Source organism: Heterocephalus glaber, unplaced genomic scaffold (assembly GCF_053883595.1).
Source record: "Heterocephalus glaber isolate CG9 unplaced genomic scaffold, H.glaber_assembly_v1.0 deba00001673, whole genome shotgun sequence".
In the NCBI taxonomy this organism is placed as follows: Eukaryota; Metazoa; Chordata; class Mammalia; order Rodentia; family Bathyergidae; genus Heterocephalus; species Heterocephalus glaber.
Window position 1 is genome coordinate 25,200,495 of NW_028258410.1, and position 17,135 is coordinate 25,217,629.

Below are 17,135 nucleotides of genomic sequence, written 5' to 3' on the forward strand. Positions count from 1 at the left end.
TGCCAGGGCTGTGCCGGTAGATCAGGAGTAGAAGCCACTGCTGGAGGTCAGAGAAGGTGAAATCCAGCCGTCCAGCTGGCCGCTGTAGAGGGCCTTCCACAGTTTGCCTGCTGTGCTGCTCATGTGGCCCTGCAGAGCAGGGGCGAGGTGTCTCCAGTACTCCTATCGGGTGCACCACAATACCATCCTCGTCAACAGCAGATATTCAGAGCTTGTCAGACACAAGGCTGTAGGGACGTCTTTCTGGCTGCCATTATCTCCCACCAACCTCACTCTGAATCGTTAGACTTAATGCCTAGGAGAGCTGCCGCTTCCCCTGTGGGGTGTTCTCCTGTAGCAGGTGAATGTTATATTTCTTGCAAAACAAGCATCTAATCAGGAGCATCTATGAATGAGGCTCTCATGGCACCTTTCTCTCTCCTGAGATATTCTCTTTAAACCAAGGAGTAATTAGCCTACAGTCTTTCATCCAAACTGCCATTAAATTCAGGAACCCAGCCTTGAGCTTCCCTTCTTTCTCCCTCCCCATCTTCAATATCTAGTTTCCATCATATCTGATCCAGGTGGCCTCAGATCTCTCTTGGATCTGTCTCTCCTTCTTCACCTCCACTACTATTCATGTGTGAGACACATAAAGTCTTGCTTGGATTAAAGTCACAGCTTCCTAGCTGGTCTCCCCCTCTTACCATTAGTCTGCTTCCAACATGTACCCCCACTGAAGCCAGAAACCCCCACCGAGGCTCCAGAAATAAGAGTCCAAGCCTGATTTAAATGCACTTTTGGACTTTGGAATTACTACCCTGAATCAAAGACCCTTCATGACCTAGTCCCTGCCACTTCTCCATCTCCCCAACTTTATTTCCTCCTCTGCATACTGTGCCCCAATCATACTGACCACTTCAGTGATACTTTTTGTCTCACACCCATATGCCTCCCTTTGCTGAGAGGCCCTCCATCACGGCCTGCCTAACCATCTTGGATCTCTACAAAACCTTCCCTGACCCTCTGCACCTACAGGAGATGGCCAACTGGCAGTACCAATCAGTACGGAGGCCCTGCCTCCACCCCTGGCTGAGGATCCCTCTTGAACTTGGCACACATTCACAGCATAAGCATATTCCTTGGAGCTGTTTGGACCCTATTAGCTCTTTCCCTGTGCTCAGCGCACAGGAAGTCACTCCCTTGGCCTCCTGCATGGATAGTCTGATAAGTGGGGAGATGATTAACATTTACAGAGCATGTGCTGGGCATGATAAACTCACCCTTGTCTACCTTCTGCCTCTACTCTGTGATAGTTTGAGCACCTCATCCATCTTGCTCACCTTTTTCTATTTTGTTACCTGATTAGGAGTCTCTGAGCAGTATTTCCACCCAGTATTTAAACTCCATGGGGCCCGACATGCCAAGCTTCCTTGACACTGGTTCCCCAGAACCACTGAATAGGGTACCTCCAAAGCCTGCTGGGACTGGTCCTTCAAACACCAGTGCGTGACCTGCCTTCACACGCTGCTGGCACAGGACAGGTCAGGCTGTGAGAAAGAATCATGGGGAGAGACTGAGAGTGAACCATGATCAGCCAGAGCTGGGGCTACCACTTCAGACCTCTACTTCTACCCTCGTTATCTCCTGTGAATAGCAGAGTGCTTTTCACCCTTACTGTGGGGAGGGAGATAGGTCAGCTTTTATACAGAACACAATGATTCAATGTTTCTGTTTTCAAAAGCCAAGGGACAAAGGCTAGCAAAAAGAAAACATGTTTATGGTGGATTTGGCTAGAATCTCAACAATCAATGCTGTGCTTGCTGCTGGTTTTATTACCTTCACTTGGCTTAGATGTCCTAATCTGAATTCCATGCTGCATGTTTACCAGTTCCTCTCTCTCTGATCCTACTCAATTTCTGCTAATCCTTGCTATAGATTTCTCTCTCCTTTCAGCACACGTTCCCTCATTTCCAGGCACTCTGATGCTTGCTGCAAGGTGCATGTTGCAGAGACAAGATCTGTATTAAGCTGCCACAGCTGGGTAAATCTCCACCTCTTGTCTCCTTTCCTGCCCTGTGGGGTCAGGTAAAACAGTCATCCCCTGAGGGATCAATTTGTCTGGAATGGTTTAGAAAGAATTGAATTTTGTTTTTGAGTAAGAACCCTGGAGAGACCCAGGCCTTGGTGCATCTGCTCTGCAATCCAGACAGAAAGCCAGGACATGCTGTTCTTTCCAGAAGGTTTATGTTCTGTTGAATCCACAACCAAGCAGGAGTCTTATTTTTCTTCCCATATGCTGTCCAGTGGGCCTGGACCCTCTTAGTGTTTGCATTTTACTTAGTGAAATGCTAAAATTTCTCTCCTGATGGTAGCCCACTCCCAGGCTACTTGGATCATCATGATCAGCTTAACTTGGAATTATGTGTTAATTGTGTCCCCCAAAAAGATACGTTGAAGTCATAACCCCAGTACCTGGGAGAATGACATTATTTAGAAAGAGAGTCTTTACAAATATGATTACTTAAAACAAAGTCAGAAAGGTAGACCCTAATCCAATATGACTGTTTTCCTTACAAGAGGAGGAAAACATGTGAAGACAGACACATACAAGGAGACTGCCGTATGATTGCAGAGGCAGAGACTGGAATAATGCATCTTCATAGCAAGGGACACTAGAATTACCAACCACCTTGAAGCTAGGAAGAGGCAAGGAAAGATTCTACCCCCTACCTCAGAGGAAGCACAACCCCACCTTGATCTTGGACACCTAGCCTCCGGAAGTGAAGATAAATCTCTGGTATTTTAAGCTACCATGTTGTAGTAATTTGCAACCACAGTCCCTAGGAAGCTAATATACTTGTAAAATGCAGTGAACCGGAGCACAGGGTTGTGGTCAGCAGTCGAGCCTCAAATGCTGTGCCTTTGCTATAGACAGACCTCAAGACAACCACAGCTGAGCACTGACTTCCCAGAGCATCTCATTAGCCCACTGTGCCTCTCCCCTGAAGGCCCCTGTTTGCTGTATTCTTCTTTTGGCCCAGACTGATCTCCACTCTGTGGCTTTGACACTCCCTTTTCTGGTCTGGTTTTTGCCTTCTGTATTTGAATAGTTCTAACATGTGCAACTGGTCCTGCCTTGGCGTGCCCTTGGCCACTCAACCAGGCTGTTGTTACCTGCTCTCCTTGTGTCTTGGGATTATGTACCTGCAGCCGTCCCTGACTGGGTTTGTGTTCTGCCCAAGACTGCTCCAGGGAAGGCTTCCCTTGTCCCACATTTGCCCCAGGCCCACTCTGAACTCCACAGGAAGAATTACAGTCAATTCAGCGTGACCTGTGCTCTCTCATACGTGCTGCCCGAGAAACCCTAAAGGGACTATCACTTTGCCGCAGGGCATCCTAAAGAGTGTGTGTTCTCTCCTACATCTGCTCTTCAGACTAAACCCTTCATCCCTAGCGCCGGCTGTGGATGCCCCTGTTGGTGGTGGCTAAGCAGCTTTGAGCCTCCTGGCTTCCAGACTCAGTGCAGATTTCTGCAAGCAAGGAGCCACTCCTGTCAGTGCTGAGCGGGTTTAGCCTCTTCATCCTCACCCACAGGCCAGGCCTCTCCAGACCACACAGGAGCCAGTGTGGGCAGGGAAGCGGGGGACACTGCATGGTGGGGTCAGGGATGTCTTGATGTGCCCCACGCCTCTGATAACATGTGGAAACAAAGGGTGTTGTCTAGCTTTAGCTAAGCAGAGTTGTATCTGCCCTTTCCTGGACACACCAGAGTATGAGCACCCACTACCTGGATCTTTGACTTTCAGTCTGCACACTTCTCTCTCTCAACAAGTAGTGAGTCCCAAGATGGCAGCAGTGTCTCCTTATTACCTCCCATGCCTAGCACTGCTGCCTACACTATCATCATTATAACCAAGCATCTCTCAGGTTAGACAATGTCCAGGACTTTTTCTCTGTGCCCAGGGGTTGAAAAGGTACTGTTGGATATAGTACATTTGAAGATGATTTGGCTTGTCTAGTTACCATGGGCTAACTTGTGTTTCTAGTTAACGTTAACATCTAGCCATAACTTTAGGCATAGCTTGAGCTCTTGCCATGGATGCAGACTGACTGCATGCCAGAACATCACAAACTCAAGGCCAACGCTGACTGCTAATCCTTTCTTACTTTAGATTCGACGCCTAACTCATCACATCCAGGCAGTTAACCTTGACTGTGGCCTGATAATAACTCGATCCTCAAAGTACATCCTATGCCTGATTTCTTAGGCAATCTTATACCCAGCTCTAGTTTAGCTTAAAGGTCTGTTGCAGTCACAGACTGAATTCTCTCTCTTTACCCAACTACGTCCTGGAGATACTCATAAGGTTGGGCTCTCAGGGCTTTAGACAACAGTTGAGGTCATCAGGAGTTATGAAAGGATTTCTAGATCCTCCTCTACAAGGGGAGTGTCAGTGACTGCATGTGGCATCAGTGGGCATGGTTACTCTTACTTAAGTCTAGGATGCTAAATATGAATGAATAGAAACACATTTTTGAATAAAGGGTTTTCTTGCTCCTAGAGATTTTCCATATGGGTGTCATAGAGCTATCTCATAGAACCACTCACGATGGAACTGGAATTTGACCTACACAGGGCATTTACTGTGCAAACAAAGTCCATCCAGAAATACAGATTCAGGAGTCACATGGAATGAAGCAGAATCAGCACTGGGGAAATGATTTATTTGAGTGGCCGAAGCACGTTCAAACAATCAATTAACATGATTCTCATTTCACAGGGTGCTAACCTCCATTTAAGGCTGAAAATGAGGGCACCTTCCATCAGTAATATTTAGCAGATTTAGTTGTATGGGCTGTGATGAAGTCAATTCTAACCTCTTAGGGCTGGCTAGGTAATATTGAAGGAATGTAGAATATTAGAAATGTGTATCTTCTTACACTTAACTCAATACTTATTAAATGGTTTTCTATAGCAAGGGTACAGCTATCTTTGAAAAACTTGTATCTCTGTAGTGTTTTCAACTACTTGACATTGACTCCAAGTTAAATCTTGGCTAAAAGCAATTACTGTCATATGATGAATTGAGGCAATTTATTTATTACTTGGGAAACATCCTAAGTGATGTCACTTAAAACAATGATGGAATAATCCTTCCTAAGCAGTCCATTATCAGCCAGATCCAGTGAAAGAGGCACTGTTCTGAGGTGTGAGGGAGAGATAGTCAGCAATTTTTAAAATTTAGGCAGTGAGATCGAAAAAGGAGTATTGGAAGAAAGCAGAAAACAGTCACCTAAACTTGAGCAAAACTTGTCTCCCTACAGAATTATGAGATGCTTTGTTTGCTAAATATCAAGGAAAGTCTTAAGGAGAAAACTCAAAGATTAATAATAAAACTACACTCCAAGTCTTAAGGGTTTGTAGATGATGGTTGATATATAAGAAACGAGAAAAGCATGAAGGAACTTAAGTTAAAAAGGTCAAGTTTAAATATCATTCAAGCAAAGCCTGTATAATTTGGCTCACATAACAAGATTCATATGACATGTTCATCAATCTCTTAGATATTAGAATATAATATGCTGGTGGGAGGACACAAGAAGACATAATCTTCAAGAAAAGGGAGGTACAAACTGGAACTGTTTGATACAGCAGGGGGCAGACCCAGCAGGGAGAGATATAAATACAAAGAAATTTTTATCTGGCTGGTCAAGATGATCCCAGAGCTCTTTAATATTAGTCTGTTTCTTTTTTCCTGATATTTGAGCAAAGACTACCGAAATTATGTCTGAGCAATCTCTCCCCCTACTTACTTTCTATAGAGGTAGCAGAGCAATATAGTTGTTTAAAGAGAAAAAATTCTGTGCTAGGCTGGGAGGGTCCATAGTTCAGCTCAACTGTTGCTTGGCCTCTTTGAGCCTCAATATCTGTGAAATAGGTATAATGATAGAACCTGTTCCTTAAAGTTTCAGTGAGGATTAAACAAGGTAGCATAGGCAAAGAGTGTAAAACAATAACCTAGGTTGTACTGAGAGCCCTATTACATGCTGACTCTATCGTTAATATATTAATGTTTTATATCTGGTAAGGCAGCATGACCCTTCATTTGCCATCTTTTGGAAAATCTCAGCTTAATACCTAGCTATCCTACAAACCAGTGACAATTTGTTGCAGCCTTGACTTTGCTGAAATCAGGACATATACTAGCCCTTAGCCCTGATTTAGGAGTCCAGACATCTCTCACAAGTGGCAAAGAGGTGAGCGTAGCATCATTTACTCATAGGAAGCCCATGCTGGTCTCACATCCATCCTTCTTTAGGGGCCTCCTCTGCTGGGACATGCAGGTGCATTTCCTCTACCCCTGTGCCAAATGACCTCTGGGCTTGGCCAATGGAAGACATGAGTTAGAGGCAGTGGAACAAGGGGCAGGAAGAAGTTTTCTTTGATAGCAACTGTGTCCATCCCGTGGTTCCAGTTCCCTTCACAGTTCTGGAATCCTACCTTCTGCTGCATGATCCTGACCTCTGAGTTTCTCCAGTCTGGACTAGATCATGGCTTCCTGACATCACTAGGTCATCTCATCATCTTCTTCTGGTCCCTGTATACTAATTCTCTGAAACATTTGCTCCAGCTTAGATGCTGGGAGTAGTTTCCCTTTTCCTGGTTGGCTGCCATTTACTGTGGAGCCTCTCTGGTTTATAGTGATTATTGCTTCCCCTTTTTAAGATATAAGGAGGGAGACCATGATTTAATCATCCAGGCTATGTACTTTTTTCCTGTATCAACATTACACTTACTAGTGTAAAATATCTGGAATACACATTTTTTTTTCATTAAAAAAAAATGTCAGCAACAGCATTTGTTTCTCCCCAGGCTTCTCACTCCCCTCCTGTTCACTACAATTTCAGTCCTTGAAGACTGCCAAACTAGTTCATGATCACAATTACAAACACTTTCTGTGCTTTGGGATGCAATTTGTAAAGTCTGGAGGCTTGAATCTAATGAAGTATCCAGATGCTCTCCTACCAAATTCTTTCTTGGACTTCAATTCTATCTTAAAAATAGCCAATCGTTCTGAGAATTTGCTTCCAGCACAATCAAGCAGGTAGATTGTGCATACCAGACTTTAACAGAGTGGGAAAGTTGCCCAGTTTCCTTATCTTTTCCTTGTGTCCTCTTGGCAAAACCTCTACAATCAGAGATGCTTGCAATACTTAAAACCTTCTGGGACATAGAGGTAGCAGCTCATAGTCAAGGTTTCAAAGGTTTTTTTCTAGTGGGTGCCAGATACATGCAAAGCCAAAGTAAAGACAGAGAAACTTCAACAAAAGAAGTCATTAAATAGACAGTGATGAACTTCTAGCACAGTAAGATTTGCCTCCAATAAGCCACGCTGGGGATAATATGCCCTTGGATAACTGAGAGGCCACTGTACATTTTAAAGAGTGCAGCTTTTAGGAATTGCATCCCCGAGAACCAGCCTCCTTTCTTTACTGTCAGCAATGATCACCAGCATGGGTTATGCATCCAGTGGGATTCACTTGGGTTTTATCAATTGCAATTAGATGTTCTTTATCTGTGACTTCTATTTTTGCTTCATATCTGGAAAATTCTCTGAAGTAAAGCTATGAAACAGCCTGTCACCAGTGAGAATACTTTGAGAATGAATCATTAATCCCATGTTGCCAAATTATGTTATTGCTGCCATTAAGTCATCCAAATGTAAGCCTGATCCAGGCCTTGCCTATATAAGCAGAGTTAAGTGCATCACTCTGGGGGCTCTGTCTGCCTTTCTTCTTTGGGATTTGGATGAGCTCTGGCAGCAGGTTGCAAGGAGGTACTGCCCTGATCTCTTGCCCTCATAGTTCACAGGCACATTAAATCCTGCTTAACCTGCAGTCAGTCCCAAGAGCATGCCATCATTATGCCACATGTATAAATGGTTCCTTAGAATTTATCAAGCATTTTCACCTCCGTTATTACATTTGATCCTTAGAAAATCTCTCTGATTTTGACATTTTATCACTGTTTTACAAACAAGGATATCAAATCACATTATGGTTAACAGGTTTGATCAGGGTCACACAACCAGTTAGTGATGACATCTGGATGTAAGCGCACATATTTCTGATTTGAAACTCATTGCTTTTGATCAGTGTCATAAAACCATGGCATTTCAACCTCAAAAGAAGCATGAGAAGTCACATAGTCCCTTCTGCTTACAGGGAGCACTCTGTGTCCCCAGTCAGCTGCTGTCATTGTTGGTGACATTCCCTGCCTTTGTCAGTAACCTGGGGAGGGTTAACCAGGGAAAAGATAGACAGTATAGGAGCACCATAGCTCTAAAGGTGGCAGGGAGGATTTCTCTCACCCAGAGTATGGGCATCACTAAAATTGAGGGATGCTGATTTGAGCTGGGGAGGCAGTGTCAACTGGCAGAGAAGAAAGGATAGCCTCCCTTCAATGTGCAACCCCAAGGCCTTGGTTAAGTGTCCATGAGAGCAAGGAGGTGAGAATAGGTAGAGATAAAGAAGCAGGTAAAAGGGGCAAGTTAGTCCTGAAGCAGAACTTGGAAACCATAGCTGTTTTCCTGTCATCTCTACATGATTACATTGAAAGGCTCTGGGCTTTAACCACAGCTGGAGAGCTCTTCCACACTGATATTTTTCTACAGATTGGCCTGTAATTGACCTCCTGCCCCATCTTCCCTGTGATATTAACTCTGGCCTTGCAAATTAAAGAGACCAAATCTACTGATTTTCCACAGTGGCCCTTTAGCTGTGGAAAGGAAGAATTAGGGCTCGTCTGAATCTCTGTTCAGTAAACTAAAAAATTCTGATTCAGACTGATACACCTTCAGAGTCAATATCTCTGGCCATCAATGTGCTCATGAACCACACAGAGACCTAGTTAAAATGGTGCTGTTTCATAGGTCTGAGGTGGGCCCCAAGATTCTGCATTTTTAATAAGATCCTGGGTGATGCTGATATTCTAGTCCCTGAACCACTTTTTGAGTAGCAAATCTGTTGCTTGTCTTCATACTGGAAATCCCTCTTGGCAGGAGGGATATTGAGTCCACAACTGGACAAGAGTCACCAGAGTGGTCTGATGAGTAGAGAGAAGAACAGATCAGCACAGCCCTTACTGAAATTCCTTCAGGAATCCCTGAAGAAAATCACTGGGGATGTTTGTTTAGCAGCATTGGAGGAGGCAGAAGGGACACAAAGTATGGAATCTGGGCACCATGTATGGAGCTAAGATCGAAGAAGGAGAACAGCCTCCAAGAAACCAACAGCCATGCCTTGGATATCAGGTTTCCATACATAGGCAGCACAATGAAAGTCAGATATGGACTTTGGGCTGGAACTAGGAAGAGATGAGATACTAAGCCACCATAGGCTTTTGGGAAAATGTAGAGGGCAGGAGGCAGCTGCTGCTGCTTTGAGAGAACTACTCAGCTTTTGAAAGTGCTCAGAGCTCAGAGGGCACAGATGGCTAGGGTATAAGGTCTGTCATTCAACCTTGTGTTGGAGACAGTAGTCTCCTGTCCATGTGAGCTGAGTTAACAAGATTGTTTTTGATGACCACATCCCACAGGGGACTTCAGCAGAGCTTTAAAGCTTCTCTGATTGTATAAATTATCACCTGGTGCCTGGTTGCCAAATCTGATTTACGTGGATTATTCTCAGGTTGGGTCCTATGAAGGGTGAAAGTGAAGAGAATGAATCTAAATTCCTCCCAATTCTCACATTCCGAGTTCTTGCTCAATAGAAGTCTCCCAAGTCAGAGGCGGGGTCCTTTAGGAACTGAGATTAATACTAAGCCTGAACTTCATGAAAAAGGTGGACTTAGGGTAAAAGTAACCCAGCCCCTCAGATCTTGGAGGCCCTGAGTCAGAAAGACAGCCTTCTGCGTGGTCCAGGTACTGAAAAGTTTGGGCAAGACAACTCATTGCCGGCAGGCACTATCAGCAGCTAACGCTGATGCGCCACTCTAACGCTCATCACAGCTCTGATCCCCTGAGCACTGACAAAACGAGCCCTGTAGACATGCTCCTGAGTCCGCTGCAGGTGCAGTGCTGGCCCAACCTCTGTCTCCATCTCTTCTTTCCTCCTCTCAGGTATAAGAGCCACTCGTGGATGTTGCCTGGCCTTTAGTCCCCAAACCATTTCTCCTATATCTGCAGCAGCTTTGAATACTGCCGGTACTTCTTTTATGAACAGAGGCACAAATCCCCAGAAACTGCATCAAATTCCCTTAAAAAGTACTTAAATGAAAGTTGGATTTTCCATGCACCAGGGTATATTCACTTTCCTGTATCTGCAGCCTGGTTGGACCAGCCAAGCATGGCTCCTCCTAATAACTTCACTGTGCAGAGTCTGTGTTTTCATCTCTGATGCTTGTTGGTTGAACTCACTGAATTTTTCTAAAGCACTGAGCTCTAGCTTTTGAGATGGTGTCTCAGAATCTCCTAGATATTCCTCTCTGACCCTCAAGTATTCAATTATTGGATCATAGTCACTGCTGAAGGTGTTTCTATTTAGAAACATCTTGGAATACTTTCGGGAAAATTTTTCTCATATTTATCCAAAAACCTTCACCTTCCTTTAGGCACAGTTCTTGATTCTTCCCTAGGAACAACATTTGGTACCGTTGATTACTCACTTATTCTTGAAACACTCTCTTCTCTTGGCTCTATCCTCTCCCAGTTTTTCTTCCTACCTGTCTGAATATTCCCTCTGTTTCCTGTGCAGATTTATCTTTCTCTACCCACTCACTAAATACTATAGGCCTTTATGCCTCTACTGTAAGTCTGATTCTCCTTTTACTCTATTCTCTCTCTGGATGATTTCATCAATTTCCACGCTTCAAATACCATCTGTGTGCCCTACTCACACATTTTTACCTCCAGCTCAGACCTCTTTTCTGAGTTCTAAACCAATAATTTTAGCTGGCTACATTTTTAGAGTATCTCTCAAACTCAAGTTGCCCTAAACACATACATAGTTTCCCTCTAAAGATATTCTTCTCCCATTGTTTCAGGGACCTATAGCACTAAATAGCACTAACCTCCACCTTGCCATATAAATCAAAGGCTTGTGGTCACCCTTGACAGTTCTTTCTCCTTTAGTCTCCATGTCTCATCAACTAATATATATATATAGGGGGAGTAATTATCTCTTTATTAGTTTTTTGATTTTTCACTGCCATCACTTGAGTCTAAGCAATTTTGTCATCTCCTACTTGGATGCCTGCAATGGTTTCAGAACTGATCTCTCCAACCTTCTTTGGTTCTACATTGAAGTTGGAATGATCTGTCCGAATTACAAATCTGAACATAGCATTGCCCCATGAACAACACTTCAGTGGCTCTATGTTTCTTGGGCTCGAGAACAAACCTCCTCGCTGTGACCCGTAGTGCCCGGCGTGGACTGGTTCCTGCTCCATCTCCAGTTTCATTTACCCTGATCTCCTTGCTTTCTCATTCTCGTCATATCCCTTTCCTTTCATACCTTGGATGCCCCATCTTGCAGCCTTAACAAGGCTATTTTCTCTGCTGTTCCCGTAGATTCCTCTTATTCTTCCTTTGCCTCCTTATAGCCTTGGAGCTCACCCTTTTGGCCACTTCTTCCCACAAGTGAATCATTTCACAACTATGCACTTTCCGAGAATCTTGAGCCTCTCTGTCCAAACCCTAATGATGTTCAGAGTTTGGGTTCTTGGTTTATTATTGCACCCCCCTAACCCCAACTACCACTAAGTAGATAATAGGAACTGTACTTATATTGCTTACTGCTGTATCACCAAAGGCCTGACATACAGTGGGTATGTATTTACTAAAGTTTGAGTCTCATTAGACTAAACTAATAACAGCTTACAATTACAGCTTACAGTAAGAATATCCTCTCCAAGGGCGCTTTGCCTTTGTATACCCAGTCTCTAGGACCTCACAGCAGGAACTAAGTAAAGTTCAGCTATGCCAATGAGTAAATTCTTCAGACCAAACTTTTCCTCCAAATCCAAATAAAAAGTCTGTCAATATTTACAGAATTGTTATTTGAGGCACTCTGCTTCCTTTGTACTTGGTACATCATGGACTAGCCATATCCTGGAAATTCTGTCTCCCATCTGGGAGACGTGAGCCACCTAGAAGCCACGCAGAACTAACTTCCTCTCTGGAATGTCATAATGATTCTGCTAAAGAGGAGGTTGACTGACTTCCCCAAGAAGTTACTAGGCTGTAGACTCACAGAACCTTCTCAGCCAGCCCTAGGATTAATGATTTGGTCTTGATTTTAACTGGTGAAGGGAAAGAACGAAGTCCTTCATACATAAGTGATTCTAGGAAAAGGATCTCTGACCCTATGGGCAGCATAGTCTGGCACACAGCACATAGGGCATTGAGTAGCAAAATAAAAAAATGATGAATGAATAATAAAAGAAATAATTCTGGTCTATACACCTTTATCTCATTTCATAATCAGGGAATTTATTAACAATTGTGAGGTGGGAACCCCATGCGAGACACTGGCATTTTAGAGATGAAATAGCATGCAATCCCTGTTCTTAAAGACTCACTCTTCTCACTAGACAAACTTAGCTAAGTAAATTCAACTTATTCATATTACAGAAGTTTGTGATGTCCTCTGAGGAAGAAAATGCTGCACTATTAAGCAAAAAGAAAGAGGTACAATATTGCACTGGAAAGCTATTCTCAAATATCAGTGAGTTTGGGGAACCAGAACCAAAGCTTATGAATATTAGTACCCTTAATCATGAGACTCTGCTGAGTTCTGTGACTACATGACTGCAAAAAGGAGAAACCCAATTTGGATCCATGAGAACAAATGTGCATGGGCAGAGACATCATCCCTTTAGCTAAACACTGAACAAACACAAACATTTAGGGAGCCTCTATTATGAGTCAGGCTCTGTGCTAACATGGAAAAACAAAGATAAACGAGGCTTAATCTTACCTCTGAGGAGTTTGTAGACCAGTGGAGGAGACAATGAGGAAACAGACAGCTGATAACATTGGTATATTGTGGTAAGAGATACTGTGAGGTATGTACAAAGTGATATCAGAATTTAGGGGGGAGAAGGGGGTAGAAAGAGAAAGAGAGAGAGGGAGAGGTATGGGAGGGGGAGAGAGAGAGAGAGAGAGAGAGAGAGAGAGAGAGAGAGAGAGATTCCTAGAGGCACAGGCAGACACAGATGTATGGGTATGGTAACCCCCGAATCACTCTCCACAATGTCTGAGATGGGAAGGTATCCTTGATCCCTAGTGCACAGAACCAAGAGGCTGGGCTTTGGCTTTTGTTATTGTTGTTGCTTAACTTGTGCTATGGTTTGAGCAAAATAGATGTTTTAGGAAAGCGATGCTGAGGAATTAGGGACTTGCAAGTTGAATTCACGGATTCTGGCTATTGAAGACTAAACTTGGAGTCAGCAAACCTGAAAACTTCTGGCTCTAACTTTATCAATCACGTCACTTCTAGCAAGCCTCTTGGTGTTTTCATCTATAAAATGAGAAAATCGATATCTACCTTTGGGAATTTTTGTGAAGATTGACAAGTTAAGTCTGTGAGTCACCCAGCACAAGGGTAAAGATACAGTGAGTGAACAGTTTCCTACCTTTCGCTAATGGGGATTAAGTCAACAAGTTAGCACCTGTAGACCACCTAATATTAACATTAGCATAAACCTCAAAACTGAAGTTAATCAGATATATTTTTCTGAACCCAATGCAATTCCCTTTAATGTACTAAATTTTTACGCTATCAATTGTTTCTTATAAAGAAAGAAACTTTACCTTTTTATCTTCAAAAATCTAGTGATCATAATTGTGTTGCTTTGACTTAAAGTTGTGATTTTCACCATTTATCCAAAAGAATAAAATAGGGTTAGGAATAATTCCATGAACCCAAGAACTGAATGGTGGTTCCAAGGTTAGATGCTAGAGACAAAACAGCAGCATGAGGAATAAAATCTTCCACTCGCTCTCACCAGAAGAGGAAGATGCTCCAGCATGGAAGTTACAGAACGTTGGGAAAATCAATTTCTCTTCATGTCAGTTTCTTCATCTAAAAAAGGATCTAATAATGATCCCTCTTTCAGGAGGAATTAATTCTTAAAAGGGATCAAATGGGGCAATGGGTACAAAGCTCTTACCACAGTGCCTGGCACTCAGTTCACACCCACTAAATGGAAGCTATTGTCATTACTATTCTACTCTGATCACATGTGTGAGTCTTTGCAACATCTTCCTTCTCTTTTCTCCTCGAGGTGCCTCCTCACAGAACTCTAACACCGTGGAACCAGAGAAGCAGGTGGACAACACTGTGAAGATGGCTGGCGTGATCGCTGGCCTCCTCATGTTCATCATCATTCTACTGGGTGTGATGCTCACTATCAAAAGGAGGTGAGTCTCTGACTTTGCCCTGAAGATTCCACTGACCCCAGTTTGACCACCCTGCATGACTGTCGTGCAGCTAGGTCATTGTTCTGTTGATCACTGTCCCAGAAAATTCATCTGATATTATGGTTGAGGTCCTGAGATACTTCCGCCAACTGTGGCTCCTTGTGTTATTGTTTGAAGGGTGTGTACTCTCTGCTTGGCAAGTGACCCGTAGAAAAATAGTTTCTCATGGGGCCAGTGATTCCAATAGCTGGGGCACGATGATGTGCCGTGGGATTCTGTGGATTACGAAATGAGTCTTCTTGGAGTTGACTGTTCTGTTGTGATGGGTCACATCATCAAGACTGCTGGAAGCCCCCAAAACAAAGATGAGCACAGAAACAGTCTCAGAAAGACAATGCTTCCTCTCTCACACCTCCATTCACGTTTGACGTCCACTGATCAAATGGCAGCCTCCCAAGCTGCCCTCAAAGCCTCTAATGGGGTAAGAGACCCAAAGACTCTCCTATTCCAGGCTTCTTCATATTCTGTGTCCAGCAAAACCTTTTCCAGATGCTTGTTGCTGCTTTTCACCTCTCAGCAGGATGTTTCTCCAGAAACCTCTAGCCAGTTAACACAGTTTTCTCACATCGCGTGTTTCCTGAAAATCATGTTGCTCGTGAAGCACATTCTTCCCTTATTCCCAAGATTGTGTCCATAGGCTCAAGACTAACCATAGGGAATTACAGAGAGGAAAGGAAATATAAAAATAAGTGCCAGCTAGAACTGTCCTTCGGGTTCACTGGGTAACCAAGGCGTCCTCCTTACCACCCGTCCTTAGCCTCTCCCTGGCCTCACATTCTCGCCCTTCCTCTCCAGCTCCTTGTCTTCCAGATTTCATCCTGGGCCTCTAATCTGAGTCTCCACCTTCCCTCTCACTGGGGTGTCAGAACCAACAAAGCATTCATCCACATTATAATCAAGTGTCTTCAAGGTGCTCTGTCCCGGTGAAGACAAACTTACACATCGTTAACTAAACTAACATCTCAGGCTGAAGTGCAGGGCTGAGTTATACAGAGCTAGGACAAACCCAAGAACAAGACCAAGGGGCTTCCTTTCATCTGTGAGATAAAAGACAATTATAAAACTTGTTGCTCACTGAAACAGAGGAGCAGAATGAGTCAAAGACTAATCTCTGCTTCTACCTTAGGAGCCACATTAATGTGAATACAGAAAAAAAATTTAAAAGCAATTTTCCCATTTCTAGCCCTGTATTTAGGAATTCGCAGGGGCTGGGGATTTAGCTCAGTGGTCCCGCCACCTGCCTCAAAAGCACAAGGTCCCGAGTTCGATCTCTAGCACCAAAAAAACCCCACAGGAATTTCCACCATATATTGCAATTGAGATTCTCTCGGTCATGTAGCCACTAGAATGTCCCTGTGTGTCTCTCTCATGGTTCTACTTTGAATAAGCCAATAAGCCAAACCTTCCTCTGGCCAAGATATATTATTGGTAGGATCTTCCCCTTTCTTGACATCTTTTTTCCTATTATGATCAATTCTTTCCTCAAATGACTAGAAGAATGGTTTATAAGTTAAGGTTTTTAATCAGTTACTGAGAGAGAGAGAGAGAAGGAGGAAGAGACTATACTGTGACAGCTCTACATATAGGGAGCCTCTGAAGGGCTATAGAGAGCACCGCATAATTGTCTGATCATCATCATCCTCATCCTCATCATCATCACCACTAATAAAACACTTCTAATTTGTATGCCCCAGGGACTGGACAGCTGCTATTATATGAGGTAGAACATGAGCTTTGATTTTTCGGAGGGCAATAAACACATTGTGCATATAAGATCATTGACATGTTTCTTAGAGTCACAGATATAGTAGAGCCCAAGGTGAGTTGGGAATTGTTTCCTTGGAAAAAGTGACCAATTTACTAGAATTGAATATCTCTTTGATAGACCTGTGATTTTCTCATCCTTTGCCACTGATTTGTAAGTCATATATACTCTTCCAATTTTGCTCTTTCTAAAGCCTGGCTTAACTCACGTCACCGTTGTCTGTGAGCTTGTGAAGAAATTTCACTTCCTTCTCAACAGCTATTTCTGAAATGTGTGACATTCTGGAAGAGAGGAAAGAGCTTTCTGTTTATAGGGTGGGAGCAAGTATAAAGTGAATCTTTCATGTAGTTGTAGCCTCTCTTGTCTTTTAACATCATCTCTCATGTCTATAAAACGCTTCATCAGATTCAACCAACAGGTGATCCATGATCACTATTACTTAATCAGGCAAAACTCAGGGGCTGTTATGTTGCGACAGTGTCACAGTGAGGACGGGGTGCTAGTCAGTATTCACACATAGTGTTTCGTTGTTATAAATGGGACATTCTGGTGACCTAGTTGACCAATTTACATACGGGTGTGGGGAGGGGAAACCTGAAGTAGGAAAGAGGAAAAGAGAGGAGGAGAGGGGATAGGATGGAAAGGGAGGGGAAGCAAAAGAAATTAAACATAAATAGGCAATATTTCTACTGACCTGAACTGTCTTCCTCTGTCTAGAAATTCCTCCGAAGACAGTGGTGGGTGTGGTGACCCTCACTTCCTTGTGCCTCTTCCAACCTCAGCCCATATGTAAATATGGGAACCACTGGTCAGTCGAGTCTGTAATTAACATACTGCTGGCCACATTGCTATCCATAGTTACCTAGAAGGAAGAGAAACTAAAGGCAAAGAAACTTCCCCAACAC

The 17,135-nt window shown here is 43.4% G+C and overlaps 1 protein-coding gene across 18 annotated transcripts in view; it reads left to right on the forward strand.

The window, feature by feature from the left end:
• Nucleotides 1-17,135, forward strand: part of Ptprt (protein tyrosine phosphatase receptor type T) — a 1,083,111-nt gene that overhangs the window by 908,340 nt on the left and 157,636 nt on the right. For all 18 annotated transcript variants that reach the window (XM_087197882.1, XM_087197888.1, XM_087197890.1 and 15 more), the window contains one exon: nucleotides 14,270-14,405. In XM_087197882.1, coding sequence (XP_087054008.1) covers nucleotides 14,270-14,405 — 136 coding nt within the window. The remainder of the gene's footprint in view (nucleotides 1-14,269; nucleotides 14,406-17,135) is intronic.